We start from the raw sequence: 19,259 nt of genomic DNA on the forward strand, positions 1-19,259 counted from the left end.
CTTGAAGGGTTGAGGGGCAAGCCAAGATACCTGGTTGGGAAAACTCCAAGCTTAATGCCAGCCAGAGCGCTCAATTCGTTAGCATCAGATTCTGTGTAACCTCCAAAGAAGAGTTCGGACTTAGCAGGGTTCATATCCATTCCAGTCATTTCCTTAAATCTGCTCATGACTTCCGCAATCCCAGTTAACGAGACCCGCGAGCCATTTGAGAAAACCAAGAGGTCATCAGCAAAAAGCAAGTGTGTAATGCTAGGCGTCTGACATCTCGGGTGTACCTCAACTCTGCCCTCCAAGACAGCTTTATCCAACAGTTTAGACAACACCTCCATCACCATGATGAAAAGATATGGTGAGAGAGGATCGCCCTGTCTCAAATCCTTCTTACCTTTGAAAAACCCTGCCAATTCTCCATTTATAGCAACCGAGAACCTAGGTGATGTGATGCATTCCTTGATCCATATACAGAACAGTGGAGGGAATCCTTGAGCCGCCAACAGCTTTAACACAAAGTCCCAGCAGACCGTATCAAAAGCTTTCTTAATATCCACCTTCAGCATGGAGCTCTCTTGACAAGTCGATTTCTGATAATTCTTGATAAGCTCTGACGCAAGAAGAACATTTTCACCTAGTAATCTACCCTTGAGGAAGGCTGCTTGATTGGGTGAGATACATTCCTGGAGGATGGGCTTTAGACGATTGGCAATGATCTTAGAGATGACTTTATAAACCAAGTTACAGCAACTGATAGGGCGGTAGTCTCCTAGCTTGCACGCTTCAGGGAATTTAGGAATCAGAGCAATCTTTGTGGTATTAAAGTCTTTAAGTAGCCTGCCATTCCGGAAGAATTCCTGTATTGCCGCAACCACATCCGATCCCACAACACTCCAAGAAGCTCTAAAGAACTCCACTGAATACCCATCAGGGCCTGGGCATTTGTCTAGGAGCAGGGCAAAGATGGTAGTTCTGATCTCCTCTTCCGTTACATCTCTTACCAGAGTAAGCTTGTGTACCTCAGAGCAGCGAAAAGAAAGGAGCTCTTCGAGATCAGTAACAGAGCAAGGAGAGTGCAGCAAATCCGTTGAGCCAAGGATTTCCTCAAAGTAATCTGCAGCATGTTCCTTGAGCTCTGTGCTTTCATTGATTCTTCTACCACTTTGGTCCTGTAGGAAGTGGATATGGTTCTTATTTGTTCTGGCGATGACTGTTTTGTGGAAGAATGTTGTGTTCCTGTCCCCAAGATGAGCCCATTTTATCCGCGTTCTTTGCTCAGTAACTTCCATTTTTCGCGCACCCGACGCTCCTCTCTAGCCAACTGCTCAGTAGGGTTCGTGAGGATGGCTCTCTGAAGGATATCAAGTTTTTGTTCCTCTGCTTTAACACGTTGAGAGATCCCACTGAAGTGTGTTCTATTCAGCTTCCGGAGAGCTGGCTTTAAAGCTTTCAGAGACTTAGCCACGCGGAACTGGTTCGACCCTGCCACAGATGAGCTAGTCCAAGATCGACTTACCGTCATAGCATAATCAGGGTGATCCACCACATGATGAAAGAACTGAAAAGGCCGGACAGTGTGTCTGTTGAGAGCAGAAACATTGAACCAAATTGGTGTGTGATCTGATTGCTTGGGATCCAAGAACTCAGCATAAGCGTCAGGGTAAGCTGTGGCCCAATGTTGATTGATAAGTGCGTGATCAATCCTTTTCGAGATAGTATCATTATCACTGCTGTTCCACCACGAGAAAATTAACCCTTTCGCCTGAGCCTCGAATCGCTCTGCATCCTGCAAAGCCAAATTCATCTCCTCCACACCACTAGAGTCAACTTCACGTATCTGAAAGTCCGAATGGTGGGACTCACGCATGATCTGATTGAAATCTCCTAGCACCGCCCACGGGTGAGATGCCACAGGTGTAGTATTATTAAGAAGAGTCAGCTCCTCCCACAACGATCTTCTCTGTTCAACGGTATTAAAACCGTAGACAAAAGATACGGTGATACTCACATTATTCGCCGGCAGGAAGACTCCACAGGTTATCATCTGAGCCGATGATTTATAGATCACCATCGAGATACTTGGATCCCAAACCACCACAATCCGTGCATAGCTGTGATGATCAAAGTTTCCAAAGAACTTCCATCCTGCGGGGATGGCACTTGCAATTCTCCTACAGTTTACTTCTCTGATATGAGTCTCCAAAAAAGCTCCAAAAAAAGGCTTGCGGATATTAATCCAATCCTTAGTCGAATTCTGTCTAGAACTGCTATTCAGCCCTCAAATGTTCCATACAAAATACATGATAATGGGTAGTTAAAGTGACTTTGTGACCTTACGGCCACTCTTCCGGCGCGAGACCAGAATAAACGGTTTCTCCTCCAACTGGATACTAGAGACGGTACTACTAGGTGGCAATGAAACCACAATGTCTGGTGCGTGCTGCTGCGATGTCGACCCTGGGTCCAAAGAGACCAAACCCGAATCAGTCTGATGTAGAACTTGCTTCGTTGTAGTCATTGCATCAGATTGGGATTGTTGCAGAGCCATGTCCACTTCCGTAGCCGCCTCTCCTGCCATCTCCCCATTAGTCAGAGATGGTTTAGTACACACTACTAGGGGAGTCGGGGACGCAGCAAGATCCAAGTCATCTATACGTGTAGGTGTGTCCTCCAATCCTTGTACTCGAGTAATTGTAGAAGGTGAGATGTTATTGTCAGAATGCACAATAGTTCTAGTCCTTCCAACTCGTGAGTGAGATTCCTTCCTGGATAATCTCTCACGGCGAGAGGGACGGCCTCTACGACTGGTAGATCTGCGAGGAATCTTCCGTCCAGACAGGGAAGTTAGGCTACGTCTGCATTCTTGTGAGTTGTGGCCAAACTGGTTACAAACATCACACTTCGCTGGTAGCCAGGGGTAGGATACAGAAATGCCCATCTCCCTCCCATCGCTAAAACCAGAGACAATACGGGTGGGTAGGTCTTTGAGGAGATTCACTCGCACCAGAATCTTTGCCACCTCGAAGTTCTCTTTACGAGCTGTCTCAGGAGCTAAAGCAACTGGTTTACCAACAGCAGTCGCAAGCCTTCCGAGGCTTTCCCTGTTGAATAGCAGATATGGCACCCCTTTGAGTTCAACTGTGACGATAGCAGACGAGATAGGTGGTGCGTCGGGATTGAAGTCAGGCGACCAAGGTGCTACAAACATTGGGTGACCTGCGATGCTCCACATGTTCATGCTAAGAATCGTGTCCTTAACTCTGCCATTAGTTACCTTAAGGAGGAAAATTCCTTCACCAATGCGGTGAACAAAGATACGAGGTCCTGATTTGGCCCAAATCGCATTGACAACACCAATGATTCTACCCATTGCTGGGGAAGGTCCATGAAACTGAGCAAAGATGAAGTCTTCAAACTCAATCTTCGCAGCCTGGATATTCTCATCAGGGATAAGTACAAATGGAACTCCAGAAACATGTTGTGTTGGAGTACCAATTTCCTCCAAGCATGAGGGGTCGCGAGCAACCGTGGAGTACTTGAGCGGCGTGGAAGAGGAAGTCTTGTCATTTCCGGAGGATGGACCTACGTCGGCTGTATGGCAAGGGTCTGGAACACCCACCACGTGGTCTCCTGCGGGAACTTCACCGGAGGATGAACCTGCGACGATGAAAGAAGGAGAGTTCTCGGGGGCGAGGACCAGATCTGCACAGGGCACAGAACCCGATGCGGCGTCAACTTTCAGATCTATCTCCGGAATTGCAGAGGTAGGAGTTGAGCAATCCAGCGGGGGATCCTGGACTGCAGGGAGCGAGGCTTCAGCAACAGAGCAGTCACCGGAGACCGGCAGAGTAGCAGGCTTAAGCTTGCCAACGAGAGCACGGGCATTCAGCCTAGCGAACTTGGAGGAGCCGGGTATGACCCCTCTGAGAGCCTTCCTTCTTTTCTTGGGAGTCATGGGAAATTTCCGACCACCGGCGTGAGGCCGACGTCGAGGGGAGAAGAGAGAAATTTAGAGAAAGTTGAATATTTTTCTTCAAAAAACAGTAAACAAACGCGATTAAGCTTTCTGTTTCTATGACAGCCTATGACTGATTTTGACCCAAAAAAAAAAAAAGTCCTATGCAAGATGAGTAATGTTATAGGTCTAACAAATTATAAAGATATAATTTATATATACAGCTACTTGAAGTAGATAACACGAGTATTAGATCTCGAATCCCACATTCCACTTTCCTTAAGGTATTCATGGTATCTAGAGAACTCCGGCTTAGCCGTTGCTTTCTTCTTGCTACGGCGGCGATAACCATCAAATAAACTAAAGATCGGATGGCTCAACTTGCTTGTCACCACTGTTTTATTTGGTTTTTTGCTTGGAAGCTTTTAGATCACAGGAAAGTCTCCACCAAGCTTTATCGATGGAGCATAGTACGGAACGCTAGTTGACCTCCTCAGCTTTGCTCCGAGTAAGCTAAAGGTGGAATCATCGCTTACACGCTCGTATCCGCTGCGACGACTTCTTGTCCTTGTGCTTAGGGTTCTTATCATTTGCATATCTGGATTAGTTTTCTTTTTGTTTGGTATATTAACGTTTAAAATTCTTGGAAGAGAGGAGAGTTAATTAAGAAGGTAATGGTGATGATGAGAAAGAGATAGACGTCAAGAGAAAGTTTTTGTTGTTTGTGGTTGTTGTAATTAAAGAGAGAGTTCTCTATTGTCTTTATATAGCTTTGTTGATATAATTTTAAAATTGTAGGTACGAATAATGATTGTGCATTATTGAAGTTAGGTAGCCAATTTGGAAAATTCAAACTTCACCGGTCGTATCGTCTTTTCTATTAGCTAGTATTATATTTTCTTCTTCTTTTTAACGTTAATAAACTATATACAAAAGAGTATTTAGGATTTGCGATGCATGATAAACGTTGTGTTAACAATAGAATAAACATAGAGAGTTTAGAGACTTTATTTTTATAATTAAGGAACACAGACTTATAATGTACGTGTCTATAAACACTTAATAAACAAAAGAAATGGCCAACAAGCACATGGTTGATGGGTTTATATATTACGTTACGTAACCAAATTATTGTAATTCATGACAACGCAAAAAAAAAAAAAAAACCCTGATGTGTTAAAAAGATATATATATATATGTGGACCAGTCTTGTCTTGTGCATATTCAAATGAGTCAAACGCATCAGTTTGCTTTCATGTCGTTGGAACTTGGAAGCTGCTAAGTAGTGGTAACTAGAGATATTCGAGAACTTGTCTTTTTTTNTTTTTTTTTTTTTTTTTTTTTTTTTTTTTTTTGCCAGCTCGAGAACTTGTGTTTTTGACCGGGAAATTGTATATTGTATTTAACTTGGCTAGTATGTTTCCCAGAAAGATCCGATAAAAATATAAAGAATATGAATATATGCGTAAAAGTAATACACACAATAGCAATTCAGGTTTGTTCATCGACTAAAAATTATAACGTAATTAAATTCTGCAAACACTATCAAAGTTTGAAAAACTAACTTAATATTTTGTTTCAGTAGGAAAATTGCTCATGGAAACCGATACTAATTTCCGGAACCTTATGAAACCCCTTTTTTTTTTACGATTTAAGATATTCACATTTTAAAATAGCTTAAATTTTCATTGACCAAAATAAAGCAAAATCTGCAAACACTTGTCAAAATTTGAAAAATAACACAATTCTTTTGTTTCGCCTATTTCATAAAAAAAGGTTTTTGTTCACTAAAAGAATTCTAGAACAAAATCGATACTAATTTTCGAACCACTGAAAATCTAAGGTTTTCAATATTTAAAATGTCTAGAGAGGCTAATTTATATATACATTTTTGAAAACATCTATACTAATAAAAAGTAGACATCCACGTAAGATTTAGAACAACCAATAGAAATTTGACATATCACTTATTAACATTTTATACAATTTCCATAATTTTCTATATTAAGAATTATTTTAAATAACCTATGATGATTTGACATGTCATTCATTAACATTTTTTAAATTTACAGAATTTTTTAGAAAAAAAGAAAATTTTAAATTTATGGAAATCAAAGAACTAAGCACAATATCCACATCGGCTATAAATTTTTTAGACAATAGTTCAGAACCAGTATAAATAAGATTAATATGCTTCCAACAACGAATGAGTTGATTTATCAGTCGTCCAAGTTTAAAAGTTTTATTTGGTTTGGTCTGGTTTTTTATTTGATCAAATTAAAACTTTAAACAGTTTCAAAAAAATATTATAATATTTAAAAATTTTAAAAGTTTAAATATTATAAATATTGAAACTTTTAAAAGTTCTTAGTTTTTAAATATTATAAGTTTTAAATTTCAAAAGTTTAAAATATTATAAATATTGAAATTTTTTAAAAGGTTCAAATTTTATATTTCGAAACCTTTTAAAAGTTCAAAATATTATAAATATTGATGAAAAACATAAATTATCTTATTTATCTACATTTGTGTTTTTTATTTCTTATGAGCTGTAAAACATATTTTTGTGTATGATTTTATAGATGAGTTGATATTCTTTCATTAATTTTTTATTTTTGGGTCTAAGGAAGAAGGATTGACATCGCAAGACCTTAATTTGATGTTTGAGTCAAATTTTGAGGTTTAAAGAAGAAATATGGACGACAAACACACATGTTTTATTAGCTATACATAGGCATGACCAGGGTTACGGTTGTCATGGTTAAGATTTATTAACCATCGGTTATGGTTAGAAATTTTTGAAGAAGTTGACGAAGAAGAAGAAGAAAAAGAGTATAACGAAGAACCAAACAGTAAAAGTTACGATGACAATTAACACAAAATTTGACAATGAAAATGACAAGAAAGAATATGAAGAATAAAAAAACATTGAATAAAAAACACGAAAACATAGGTGGTAGCGATCAATTAAATATAAAAACGAGTTAAATTCATGATTTTAAAATTGTTTTGTTTTTCTGGTGGTCAAAGAAAATAGTTTATGATAAGGTCATCACCCGAAACTGATACGTCAAATCTTACTCTCCTACAAGTAACCTAATGTTAATTGGTATAGTCTCTTCCATGAAAGATTTGATAAATATAAGTAAGCATGTATTTACAAATAACACCTATTATATAGTTTAATTTCTTAATCTGTATTACAATGCAGGACGATATCAAATTTTCATTAGGTTAATTAGATAGTGTTGATTTTATAGTTTTTTATATTGTTTTTGGTTCTTTTATAGTTTAATTTCTTATTATGCCTTATGATTTTTTATTATTTCTGTCGAGGTTGTATTCTTTGTGTTATTTATTTTTCAAGAGCTCTTATTATTTTACTATGAATCAATATAAATATATTTTAATTGATTTTCCTTATATTGATTTATGTTTAGGTTTCAGATCATGTGAGATTTATCCAAAACCGATGATGTTCCTGCTGTGAATAAGACTGAATCTACGTGTCGACACATATAATTTAAAATTTTGATATTGTGTGAACGAGTATATAACGAAACAAAAAATCGATAAGGTATTGATGATTCTGTTTTTGTTTTGGTGTGTTTATACATTTGTTTATTTCAATAGGTTTTACTTTTTGTATTTTTTTTTGGTATTAACGAATCATACTTGCTAATGTGATTATGATTATTTTTGGTATTAACCAAGAACGACGAGGAGGAACAGAGGATGAGAACATGTTTGCTTATCCATTCACAAACAATGTTGAACTGAGATATTTTCATTTGTTTATTATTTTGGTGAGACCATAGCCAAAAGAGTCTGTCTAAGTTTGTGAATGGTAGATGTGCTAGCTGATGGGAATAGAGAATAAAGAGTAAAACAATGAGTGTTTTGTAAAAAGAAATAAAGAATGACAGATCTGGAGAAAAAAATTGCGAAAGTTAGTGAAAATTAGTCCTCATACAATAAATTAATTTATGACAAAATATCTTCGGTGAAAAATCTGATTATCCAAAATATCTAAAACTATGGAGAGCTATCCAAAATATCTAAAACTATAGAGAGCTGTGAAACAAAAGATGTTATTTTGATCAATGTTGTAAAAATCTAAAAGCTGTGTTAGAGTTTCTTCTAATTGTGTATTTGAATTGAACTATTTGCCATGTTAATTTTAAAATTCAAGGAATTCAAATTATTAACAATAAGTAGACATATAAACATAAATGTTAATTTTTCAATAAATATTATTAGTCACACAAACATACTATCATTTAAATATTCAAAATAATTTAAAGACCAAAAAACATAAATAAATGGTACGGAGATATAACAAGATAATATGTGTATGATTAATAAGGTTTAAAATTATGTATAATATTTTACACACATATAAATGTATTTTTTGTATATTTTGATAAGGTTACAATATTTGGTTAGATCTTAGAATTTTGAAGGGCATTTTCAAATATTTTTTTAAAGGAAGAGACTATTCTGAAAAGAGAAATGGGGAAAGAGGCATTTTTCAAAAATTCTCGAATAATTATCTGAAATTTTTGAAACTAAAAATGTTTCTTGTCATTTGTTAACAACATATTATTACCAACATATTTATAACATATTATTACCAACATATTTATAAAACAATTTTTTACTTATATAAGTTTTACTTTTTATTTCTCTTTTAAATAACAGAAATGGTGTTCAAAATATTTAAAAAAATCATGTGTTAAGAAAAAAAAAAATCATTATAGAACTTTTGTGTGAGTGTATAGCAACCCAAAAATATTTTGAATCGATTGCTATAGATATATCCTCGCGTAGCACGGATTAATAACCTAGTTTATAAAATAAATCCTGAAGTTGACACTTATTTACAGGCATGTCATTGACATTAAAGAATTAATTTAATAAATAAATTAATTCTATTTATATTCGATTTTTTTTATAGAAACTAAGTGTTTTAAAAGGTAACAAAAATAATTGTAAATATATACGGATTTTATTTTTTTTTATTTTATAAGGAGGTGAGTGAAGAGGTATTGTTATTTAAAATTTTGAAAAACTGATATGATAAAAAGTGACTTTTAGTCTCACATACTATATTTTACTTTCACGGGTTTCGTATGATAAGTTTTTGCGGATTAAAAATCTTTGAACATGTTGTGTGATCCACCTAACATGGCGGGTTTGGACTATAGAGCCAACAATAAAACTATTAGTTTATTTCATATACTATAGATTTGTAGTCATAGTTTTAAAAAATTAACTTATAAATTATTTAGTGTATGAACTACAAAATATTACACATACTACAACACATTCTTAATATTCAAAAAAAAAAATTGTATACACATAAAAATATACACTAACATACTATATAGGCATATACCTCTGTTTAATTATAGAAAACAAAATTAAGTGTTTTAAAATTTTATATTCTATCTAATAACAAATTTAACGTAATTAGGTTATAAACTGTAAAAATCGTAAAAAGAAGAAAAAAACATTTTAATTAGGTTATAAATTGTATAAATTAATTAGATAAAAGTTAATTAATTGAGAATTTGAAAACTAAATAAATTAAAAATTATTATTTAAAATATAATAATTTATAATTTAGTCATTGCAGTATACCGTGGGTGAAAACCTAATCATGATTAATTTAACTTTAAAATTATGAAATGAATAATTACTTTTTAAAAGCACGTTTTTTTTTAGATTTTATTGAAGAAGATAGACGAAGAATAAAGGATTTTATGAACACATAGCCGGTTAAAGCCTAAATCGTTCGGTTAACACTCACAAATTGGATTTTGGGAAAACCGATTTGTTTGATGTGTCAAAACTTAAACCTTCTTTTTGTCTAAGAGGATTCGGGAGTTGACAAAAGAACCCTAAAACAACACTTGACTTCTCTCAACTCAGACCGGCGACCACGAGAGAACATCTTCTTCTTCTTCTCTTCTTCTCTGGGAATCTTCGGTAAATCTCGTTTACGTGTCTCTCTGTTTTCCCAATCTGGGGAACTCTGTTTTTTTTTTGTTTGCTGTTGCTCTGTTCTGGGAAATTAGAACAATTCGAAATTGCGGTTCGGCCGGAATCGAACCCGGTTATGTCCGGATAATTTGATTGAAAAAAAAAAAGGAACACATTGTAATAAAAACCCTCCGCTTAAACCCTAGTTTCTTCGTCTCTCCGTCGACACTCTTCTTCTTCTTCTTCTTCTTCTTCATCTTTGTTTCCCGGTGCGATTTCTTATCTTTGTTTCGATATTTTAGGGTTTTCGTTTTTTTTGGTGATTGCCTATTCAATTGATGATACTGATACTTACATTGAGTCTTTTAGTTCCCGACTTGACTGAGTTGTTCTTTTGTTAACCATTGATGGTTTTGATTTGCAGGTGGACTTATCAGGGCGTGGTGTGTGTTAACAAATGGGTGCCAAAGGTTCGATTTTTATCTAATTTTCGGATTCATATTGTGATTTTGAGTTTATTGGATTTGAGATTGATTAAAACTTTTTATCGGATGTAAATGATATAGCAATGGATCGAAAGAGTGATAAAAAGCTTCGGAAGAAGAAGTTGAAATCTAAGAAAGCAGAAGAAGCTGAGGAGCATGATGATGACCAGAGTGTTGAAGAATTGAATGTAGATGATATAGAAACGGATAAGAAGAGCGATAAGAAGCGTGGGAAGAAGAAGTTGAAATCTAAGAAAGCAGAAGAAGCTGAGGAGCATGATGAGGATCAGCTCAACAGTGTTGAAGAAACTGATGTAGATGATATAGAAACGGATCAGAAGAGCGATAAGAAGCGCAAGAAGAAGGTGAAGTCTAAGAAAGCAGAAGCTGAGGAGCATGAAGAACAGCTTAAGAGGCTTCAAGAAACTGTGAGTCATCTTTGTGTGTTACATGTTTGATTGTGATGGATATATGAGTTTTTAACTTATGCGGATTTGTGTGTTTTTTTTTGCCGCAGCAAGCTGATTTTTATGAGTATATGAAAGAGCATGATGCAGGGCTTCTTAAGTTTGATGCTACTGAAGTCGAGGTAAGTTTGTAGATTGCATATCTTGACTTTGAAGCCAAATTGTGTTCAAAGCTTTTTGTCTTTAGCGATTTTCATATTTTTTGGTAGGATGATGCTGATGTTGAACCTGATACTGACGTAGAAGACATTGAGAAGCAAGATACTGATGTTAAAATCCCAAAGAAAGTGAATGAGCAGAAAACGATTACATTAGCGATGGTTGAATCATGGTGTGATTCAATCCGTGAAGACGCGAAGCTAGGTGCAGTACGTTCTATCTTGAGAGCTTATAGAACTGCCTGTCACTATGGTGATGATACCGGGGATGATCAGTCCACAAAGTTTAGTGTTATGTCAAGCGCTGTGTTTAATGAGATAATGATATTTGTTCTGAGTGAAATGGATGGGATTCTTCGTAAGTTGTTGAGGTTTCCTGAAGATACGAGAGGAACAAAAGAGACTGTATTGGAACTGACAAACACCAGGCCTTGGAAGAACTATAATCATTTACTCAAATCATATCTCGGCAATTCCCTTCATGTTCTGAACCAGATGACTGACACTGAAATGATATCTTTTACTCTGCGCCGCCTGAAGCACTCATCGGTTTTTTTAGCTGCTTTCCCGAGCCTCCTAAGGAAATATATTAAGGTGTGTGTTGGAGCGAAATAGTATTATGTTCATGTTTCTTTACTGTCCTTTCTTTGCTCATTTCGCTGCTCTTTGTCCATCTAGGTAGCACTTCATTTCTGGGGAACTGGTAGTGGCGCGCTCCCTGTTGTTTCCTTGTTGTTCCTGAGAGATTTGTGCATACGCATTGGGTCTGACTGTGTGGATGACTGCATCAAGGGAATGTACAAAGCATATGTGTTAAATTGCCAGTTTGTGAATGCTGATAAATTGCGGCATATTTTCTTTCTTGGTAACTGCTTCATCGAGCTTATCGGCACAGATATCTCTGCATCATATCAGCATGCTTTCGTCTTCATAAGGCAATTGGCAATGATTCTGCGTGAAGCGCTTAACACAAAAACAAAAGTACGTTCTCATTAATCTTCATAAAAATTGAGTTCTTCTGCCAACATATATGTGTTGTGAAAAGTTGTTGTTAACTCTTGTGTACGTACATTTGGTTGTTTTTTTTTACAGGAAGCATTTCGGAAAGTGTATCAATGGAAATTCATCCATTGCCTTGAGCTTTGGACTGGAGCTGTTTGTGCATACAGCTCTCAGTCTGAACTCAGACCAGTTGCTTATCCACTAGCCCAAATAATAACTGGTGTAGCACGACTTGTTCCCACTGCTCGCTACATTCCCCTTAGACTAAGATGTGTTCGTATGTTAAACCGGATTGCTGCTTCAACTGGTACCTTTATACCCGTCTCTATGCTTCTTGTGGACATGTTAGAGATGAAGGAGCTCAACAGACCCCCCACTGGAGGCGTTGGCAAAGGTGTAGACTTACGAACACTACTGAAGGTAAAAACTTACTTTGGTTGGGTCTTTAATAAAGAGTATAGGATGATATTTTATCCTGGAAACTAACCATTTTGGATATTGAAATCTCTTTTCAGGTAAGTAAACCAGCAGTGAAGACACGAGCGTTTCAGGAGGCATGTGTTTATTCTGTAGTTGAGGAGCTCGTGGAGCATTTGTCTCAGTGGAGTTGTTCTGTCGCTTTCTTTGAATTGTCATTTATTCCAACCATAAGGCTGCGTAGCTTTTCCAAGTCCACTAAAGCTGAGAGGTTTAGGAAAGAAATGAAACAACTCATTAGCCAGGTACTTCAACCAAAAAAAAAAGAGGGCTTTACGTGATGTATCTTGTACTTGCAATAAAAGAACTGACTGTATGACTATATTGACTTGTGTGTTGATGACTCCTTCAATCTCTCTTGCTTATTATTTTTTTCTTTGCTTTTCAGATTGAAGCTAACTCAGAGTTTGTCAACAAAAAGAGAGCTTCAATTAAGTTTCTACCCAATGATCTTGCTGCTGCATCATTCCTTGAGGTTTAGTAAATCATTTCTCTTGATTCATTTGAATATTTGTTGTTTTTATCCACGTGTCTATGAACTCCTGCTGCAAAGCATATAAACATGGCTTCATTTATGTTACGCTATTTTGGTCTTCTCTGTTCAGGATGAGAAGAAGTCAGGAAAAAGCCCTCTATTGCAATACGCAGAAATTATCCGCCAAAGAGCCCAACAAAGAAACGAATCACTGGTGGAATCAGAGTGCGTTACATTCCTCTAAAATTGATCACTTTGTATATTTTCTTTTATGACTTTGACTGCTAATAATAATCCGTTTGGTTTCTCTTAGTGTTATTGTGGGAGAGAACTCAGCTGTCTTTGGGAAAAACGCACCAAGCAGTGATGAGGAAGATGATGAAGATAGGATTGAAAAGGGTGCTGCAGCTTTCAATTCCTCCTGGTTACCGGGAAGTGACCCCAAGTATGTCTTTCTTCCTCTTGAATTACAAACATATCAGGATTTCTTATGGTAAATCACAGGGTTGGTGTGGTAGATTATGGTGTGAGTAGGGGTTGTTCCTGCAAAATTATTTCCCCCAATACAGCCATATCTAGATTGTGTCTATGTTTTAAAGTACTTTGGATAGCTACGGGTGGCTTGATTAACTTGGGGGAATGTAGATAGGAGCTGAATCTGGTCGTCTCTTATGCCTATAATGTCGACACTTTATCTGGCCGTTGTGCTATATAACCTAGAGCAAATGTTGTTTGACAGAGAGAAAGAGCCGGAGGAAGAGAAGACGAAAAAGAAGAAAAGGAAGAGAGGTGGTAAGAGTAAATCAGAGAAAAAGCAGGAAGAGGATGGTGCAGGAGAAGATGACGTTGTGGAGGATTTTGTGTTGAGTTCTGATGAAGAGGAAGAGGATGATCTGTTTGATATAGGAGCAGACAAAGATGATGATGAGGATGCAGCAGACGAAATTACAGATCCTGAGACAAAGACATCTAATAAGACCTCTAAGAAAACTAAGGGCACTTATAAGACCTGGCATAAGACTTACAAGAAGACCAAGAAGAAGAAAGCACGAGTAGCTTAGTTGTTTTTGTACCTTCTATTTGATTCTGTGAGATTACTTTTTCGGATGTTTACCAAACAACAATAGACAAAATCAAATTTTGGGAAAAAGAGAAGCTTAAATGATTGTACTAGAAGTTTTTCATCATCATTATCAGAAAGCTTTAAGTTCGACAATGTTTTTTGATGTGCATTACGAAAATGCACCAAGTATAGAAGGCTGCTTCAATGACAGTGACATCAACGTGAACCAGGAGGAACGGAGTTGACTAGTTTCTTCATTAGCGTTGCAGGCCAGCTTTGATGTAAGCTGCGTAAAGATCCCTGTGTTTCAAAAACAGTACGTTGCTCGTTATTATCAAAGTAAACGTGTGAAATACTTTGGTGTTTTGCGTAAGACAAACTTACATGGAGTCCTTAATTGCAGCTATGGCAGCTTGAGCTGGAAGGAAAGCTTCAACGTCGACTTTCTTGTTCTCGTTCTTCTTGTCTAAAAGTTGTATGTTAAGTGAAAACTGAAAATAAAGCACCAAGCTAAAACAAAATTTAAAGTTAGATGCAATATGGGATGTTATGTTGTGGATACAGTCCTCGAAGAAGCGGCGGATTTCAGCTAGACGGTGAGGGGGAAGCTCATTGAGTTCTCTGTAGTGACGGAACTCAGGATCGTCGGCACATACTGCAATTATCTTGTCGTCTTTTTCACCCTGCAAGTTTCGGAACAAGGTGATTCATGGTTTCTTACATGTCAGGGAGATAGAATTGGGTTCCCGGGTTGTTGTTACCTGATCAATCATGGGCATTAGACCAATAGCACGGGCACGGAGGAATGATCCGGTTAGCACAGGCTCCTGAACATTCGTTATTCCATTATTTCACTGCCTGTTTTTATCAAATTTGCATGACCATAAAAGCTAAAAAGAGGCGAGAGAAAGCACCTGCATCAGCACCAGGACATCTATTGGATCACTGTCTTCACAGATAGTTCGTGGAATGAAACCGTAGTTGTGGGGGTACACAATGGATGAGTAAAGAACACGATCAACCTAGAGAGGAGTAAGATTCAGTGATCAGAGTTTTTCCTATTATGATGAAGAATGTTTAGGTGGAATGCACATAACGCGACTTGATGATGCATTTAACGGCATAATTAAACAAGAATATGAGGGATCAACAGACAGGTGCATATACTCAATCAAGCCAATCAGGTTTATAAGATGCACTCAGAGACTGCCAGAGAACACTGTACCTTGATAAGGCCACTGTTCTTGTCTAGCTCATACTTAACCTTGCCACCTTTGCTAATTTCAACAACCTGGCAAAGAGTTCAAGCTCGTTTAACAATCATAGGATAACCAAAAAGTGCTGTCTGGAAATGATGGGGAGGCAGATAATGCTTACGCAGTTGAAAACAGCAGGAGCTTCCGGACCTGAAAGATTCAACAAACAAACACTCAAATCAAAGGATGAACGTTTAGTTATCCAAGCAAACAGTGATTCATCGCAGTGACATGAATGGCTTTGACTCACATAACTATTAAGACTAACAAAGAAAAGGATACCAATCTCCTTATATGAATCAGTAAGAAAAACATATCATGTATCAGATGATTAGCGTACCAATCTCCAAGTCATGCCAAGGATGAGCAGCAGCTGATCGGTGAGTGAAGGCTGCAAAGTTTCTCTCGTTCAGGGTAACATTAGGGTTCCTGAGAGGGAAAGCATAGCCCTCGGGGCTTCCTTCACCGTTGTTATCAGCCATATCGAATGTTCACTATAACTTGCAAACAAAAGGAAAGAGAGTCATTCAATCATATACCAAAACTAAAAAAATATCAACCCAATCATATAAATAATTATCACTAATGAACAAATCAACCACCAGAGGATATAAAAGGAACAAATCCTTTAAAGTTCCATCAGAACCCAATCTTCTAAAACATAAGAAACTTCCAGAAAGATCAGAAAGATTATTTTTCAAATAGCACACATACGAATCTACGATTATTCACTGTTCCAATGCAACTCCATAATCATCTTAAGCAACAATCTAACAACGCGAGAGGCAAAATGTATCAGCGATATACGAAGAACACAGATCCATCATCGATTTCATGAATCACACAAACCAAACACTCCGGAATCACCAACTAGTGTAACCTGTACTAAGCTACATCAATCGAAGAATCTGACAGTACTAATCCAACACAAAACAACTAAATCCACAGATCGATCATCAGCGAAGAACAATCCAAGTTCTCGCCGCTCAAAACGAAACCGACCTTAAAGAAAAAAAACGCAAAATCAAACGAAACCGATCCGATTCAACAAGCAGATATCAAAATCAAGCACCATTAACACCACACGATAAACAAAATGGACCTAATCGACGGATTCCTAATGAAAACAAACGAGAGAGAAGATGATCTTACAGATGCAACTTCAAGCTTCAATCGCGCAACCGAAGAAGAGAGCTCGTAACGTNTTTTTTTTTTTTTTTTTTTTTTTTTTGCTTCTTCTCTCTCTCTCTTCGTGTTGGAGAAAACAAACAAGATTGTGCAGTTACAGTAGAGCATTCGTGTGACTGTGACTTCTTATTATGGCGCTTCTTTATAAGACGTTGGAAGGAGGATGAAGGAGATGCTGACGTCACCTTTTTTTTTCCCTTGGTTATTGTACATCGTCAATTGTACGATGAATCGTGTACGTTGAATTTGAAAAGGCCAATTAGATCCGACGGTTGTAGTTTTTAATATGTGTGTTGTACCTTTTTAATTGAAGGAAAAATTTAATTGATGGCTTGATGTACCAAAAAAGTATCTCACTGACAAATTGTTATATGACGCGTGTCCTGAAAATTAGGCACTTTCTTTCACTAAGATTCCTCTTTTTTATTTTGTTGTTTTCTGTTTATGGCAACAATTCCTTTATTTTATTTCTTAGGATAAAGAGAGAAATCTATATCACTCAAATTCTTTCTTCTTTCTTATATTTTGTTTTTGGTTTTGTGTTTGGTTCAAATTGCTCATTCTTTGATAGAGTAGATGATAATAATTATACTTGTCATTAAAAACTATCAGAATACACTTTAGCAAAATGTAGACGAATCTTTCATTTCACCATATTTTAACTAGAGAATCAATTTGCGTTTTCTAAGAATGTTAGGCGCTGATCTTGTATAGCTCATTTGATTTGAGGGTTTAGCTCTACGCCTCTACCTCAAGGAAGAGAAGAAGAAGACTAAATGTTAGGCAACAAATTAAAGGAAATTGTTGCAAGATTTTTGTTACCAATTTAAAAATATATATTCCATATATATACATAAATACAAGTTGAACTCTAGTCTCCACTAGCAACAAAACTACCTCTTTTGGTATTTTTCTTCTTTCATATAAGTATCTAATATTCAAATGGGAAAAAAATGAATATCATTCAGTAGTGCTAACCACACAAAAAAACTGTGTCGCTGTGAGCAGTTGTTATCTGGTGACTGTCAACTATAGAATAAGAAGTCTAGAATCAAAGGTTGGTAGATATTATATCCGAGAAAGAGGTTAAAACTTCGATTTAATGTCCCAAACCAAAACAAAAAGATTCGATTTTAGATTCTTTCAACGTTTGGTCGGGCTACTCTTATATCGAATCGAATGGACCACTGCCAAAATGTAAAATTCTTTTTAGTTCTCAATTTCAAGAAATGAAGATAAAAAAGTTCGTGTTCCAAAAAAAAAAGAAATCACAAATATAAAGTGGGCCGACAAATAACATGAGAAGCCCAATNTAAAAAGCCCAATATGCTAAATAATTCTATAAAGCCTTTTTCTTTTCCCGGAGAGCATCTCAAAGCGTGACACGTGTCGATTATACTCCCCCCACGTCATTGAGTTTCTTCTTCTTCTTCTTCTTCTTTCCGTAAAAAACCAAGCAAACGACTTTAATACGACTAAGAAAACTTCAGACAAAACTGAGAAAAAAATTCAATTCTCAATTGGTTCAAAATCATCCTCAATTTGATTTGATTCTCTTTCAGAAACTTTCGTTTGGTTTCGATTTTGTCAAGTTGATTTAGAGATCAGTGGTTGTGATTAGGGTTTATAGCCAGTTTACAATTTCAATGGAAGACGAACAAGGTAGCGAAAGTGAAGGAGACACCATAGTTGCATCACCACTTGCTAAATGGAGAATCCAATTCTCGAGATCGTTTCAGAATTACTTAGACAGATCTGCTCCTAACATTGTTCGAAGATGGCTTGTGACTTTACTCGCTGCTGTGATCTATATCTATAGGGTTTACTATGTTTATGGATACTTCGTCATCTCTTATGGTTTAGCTACTTACATCTTGAACCTATTGATTGGTTTCCTCTCTCCTAAGGTTGATCCTGAGCTTGAAGCTTTGGATCCTGATTCTTTGCCTAGTGATGTTTCTGATGAGTATAAGCCCTTTGTTCGTCGTCTTCCTGAGTTCAAGTTCTGGTAAGATATTTCTCTTTTTTACTTTTGATGATTGGATGATCTGATTCATGGGTTTGGCTTCTCTCATGGAAAGTTTGTGTTTTTTGCCATTCTTGCTCAAGTTCTGGTAAATTTCTCTTAGTTTAGATGATGGATGGGTCTTTTGAGATAGTTTGATTAATGATTGTCATGTTACTGATTATTAGTGTGAGGTCTAATTTAGGTTTAAATTGTCATGAAATTTGTACTTTACCAATCTTATATTCTGAATTCTCATGAAAGTTTTGTTCTTTTTTTTGTCAATCTTGATTCAGGTATGCGGCGACTAAGGCCTTCGTTGTTGCGTTTGTGATGACTTTCTTCTCGTTCTTGGATGTACCTGTGTTCTGGCCCATCTTGTTGTGTTACTGGTTGGTTCTGTATTCTCTAACTATGAAACGCTTAATCGTGCACATGTGGAAGTATAGATACTTCCCTTTCGACGTTAGGAAGCCTGTAAAGCTCTTCAAGGTTCTTGCTGATAGTGTTCTGACCTTTTTAAGAATCAAGGTAAACGATTTTGTTTTGGATGATAGTCTTGAATCTCTAGTTTGGAAAGTAAAAAGTGATGAGCATAGATTGTTTTTGACAGAGGGATGATGGTGGAAATGATGCTCCAAGTAGCAGCAGTTCATCTCATGGAAGTGAAAAACAGGATTAGATGTAAACCATTGATCAGGTACTGATCTCTACGTGGTGATAGGCGAAAGGATACAAAGTAAGACGAGAAG

The 19,259-nt window shown here is 36.6% G+C and overlaps 3 protein-coding genes and 1 pseudogene across 7 annotated transcripts in view; 2 read left to right on the forward strand and 2 right to left on the reverse strand.

Annotated features, from left to right (window-relative positions):
• LOC104767180 lies at positions 4,000-4,692 on the reverse strand (annotated as a pseudogene).
• On the forward strand, positions 9,848-14,182 carry LOC104767183 (nucleolar complex protein 2 homolog). 3 transcript variants are annotated; one of them, XM_019241451.1, is made up of 12 exons: positions 9,848-9,937; positions 10,356-10,401; positions 10,489-10,844; positions 10,934-11,005; positions 11,093-11,635; positions 11,720-12,022; positions 12,134-12,463; positions 12,559-12,765; positions 12,909-12,995; positions 13,126-13,220; positions 13,309-13,440; positions 13,735-14,182. In XM_019241451.1, the coding sequence occupies exons 2-12, from the start codon at positions 10,389-10,391 to the stop codon at positions 14,054-14,056; spliced, it is 2,460 nt and encodes an 819-aa protein (XP_019096996.1). In that variant the 5' UTR covers positions 9,848-9,937; positions 10,356-10,388; the 3' UTR covers positions 14,057-14,182. The 3 variants fall into 3 exon arrangements, with proteins under 3 accessions (XP_019096996.1, XP_010489525.1, XP_010489527.1); XM_010491223.2 differs by having other exon boundaries at positions 10,498-10,844; XM_010491225.2 differs by lacking the exon at positions 9,848-9,937 and adding an exon at positions 9,954-10,200 and having other exon boundaries at positions 10,498-10,844.
• On the reverse strand, positions 14,120-16,593 carry LOC104767182 (soluble inorganic pyrophosphatase 2-like). 2 transcript variants are annotated; one of them, XM_010491222.2, is made up of 9 exons: positions 16,467-16,582; positions 15,655-15,814; positions 15,436-15,464; positions 15,284-15,349; positions 14,973-15,080; positions 14,820-14,885; positions 14,621-14,741; positions 14,443-14,524; positions 14,120-14,358 (listed from the first exon to the last, which is right to left on the reverse strand). In XM_010491222.2, exons 2-9 carry the CDS (start codon positions 15,794-15,796, stop codon positions 14,316-14,318), a joined length of 657 nt encoding a protein of 218 aa, XP_010489524.1. In that variant the 5' UTR covers positions 15,797-15,814; positions 16,467-16,582; the 3' UTR covers positions 14,120-14,315. The 2 variants fall into 2 exon arrangements, with proteins under 2 accessions (XP_010489524.1, XP_010489522.1); XM_010491220.2 differs by having other exon boundaries at positions 14,149-14,358; positions 14,443-14,741; positions 16,467-16,593.
• LOC104767184 (protein RER1D-like) overlaps positions 17,933-19,259 on the forward strand; it is an 8,175-nt gene continuing 6,848 nt past the window's right edge. The window contains exons 1-3 of one of the 2 annotated variants that reach the window (XM_010491226.2): positions 17,933-18,510; positions 18,804-19,038; positions 19,121-19,253. In XM_010491226.2, the coding sequence (XP_010489528.1) occupies positions 18,149-18,510; positions 18,804-19,038; positions 19,121-19,189 (666 nt within the window). In that variant the 5' untranslated portion in view covers positions 17,933-18,148 and the 3' untranslated portion in view covers positions 19,190-19,253. Of the gene's footprint in view, positions 18,511-18,803; positions 19,039-19,120; positions 19,254-19,259 lie in introns of those variants that run through there. The other variant, XM_010491227.2, reaches the window with a different exon arrangement.

The sequence above is a fragment of the Camelina sativa genome, chromosome 19 (genome assembly GCF_000633955.1).
Source record: "Camelina sativa cultivar DH55 chromosome 19, Cs, whole genome shotgun sequence".
Lineage (NCBI taxonomy): Eukaryota > Viridiplantae > Streptophyta > Magnoliopsida > Brassicales > Brassicaceae > Camelina > Camelina sativa.

Coding starts and splice junctions, on each gene's coding strand:
- LOC104767182 (XM_010491220.2), bottom strand. CDS start 15,796: ATGGCTGATAACAACGGTGAAGGAAGCCCCGAGGGCTATGCTTTCCCT. Junction 15,465..15,654: donor TTGGCATGACTTGGAGATTG/GTACGCTAATCA, acceptor TGAATCTTTCAG/GTCCGGAAGCTCCTGCTGTT. Junction 14,359..14,442: donor GCTGCAATTAAGGACTCCAT/GTAAGTTTGTCT, acceptor TTTGAAACACAG/GGATCTTTACGCAGCTTACA.
- LOC104767183 (XM_019241451.1), top strand. Junction 12,023..12,133: donor CGCTTAACACAAAAACAAAA/GTACGTTCTCAT, acceptor TTTTTTTTACAG/GAAGCATTTCGGAAAGTGTA. Junction 12,996..13,125: donor CTGCTGCATCATTCCTTGAG/GTTTAGTAAATC, acceptor TTCTCTGTTCAG/GATGAGAAGAAGTCAGGAAA.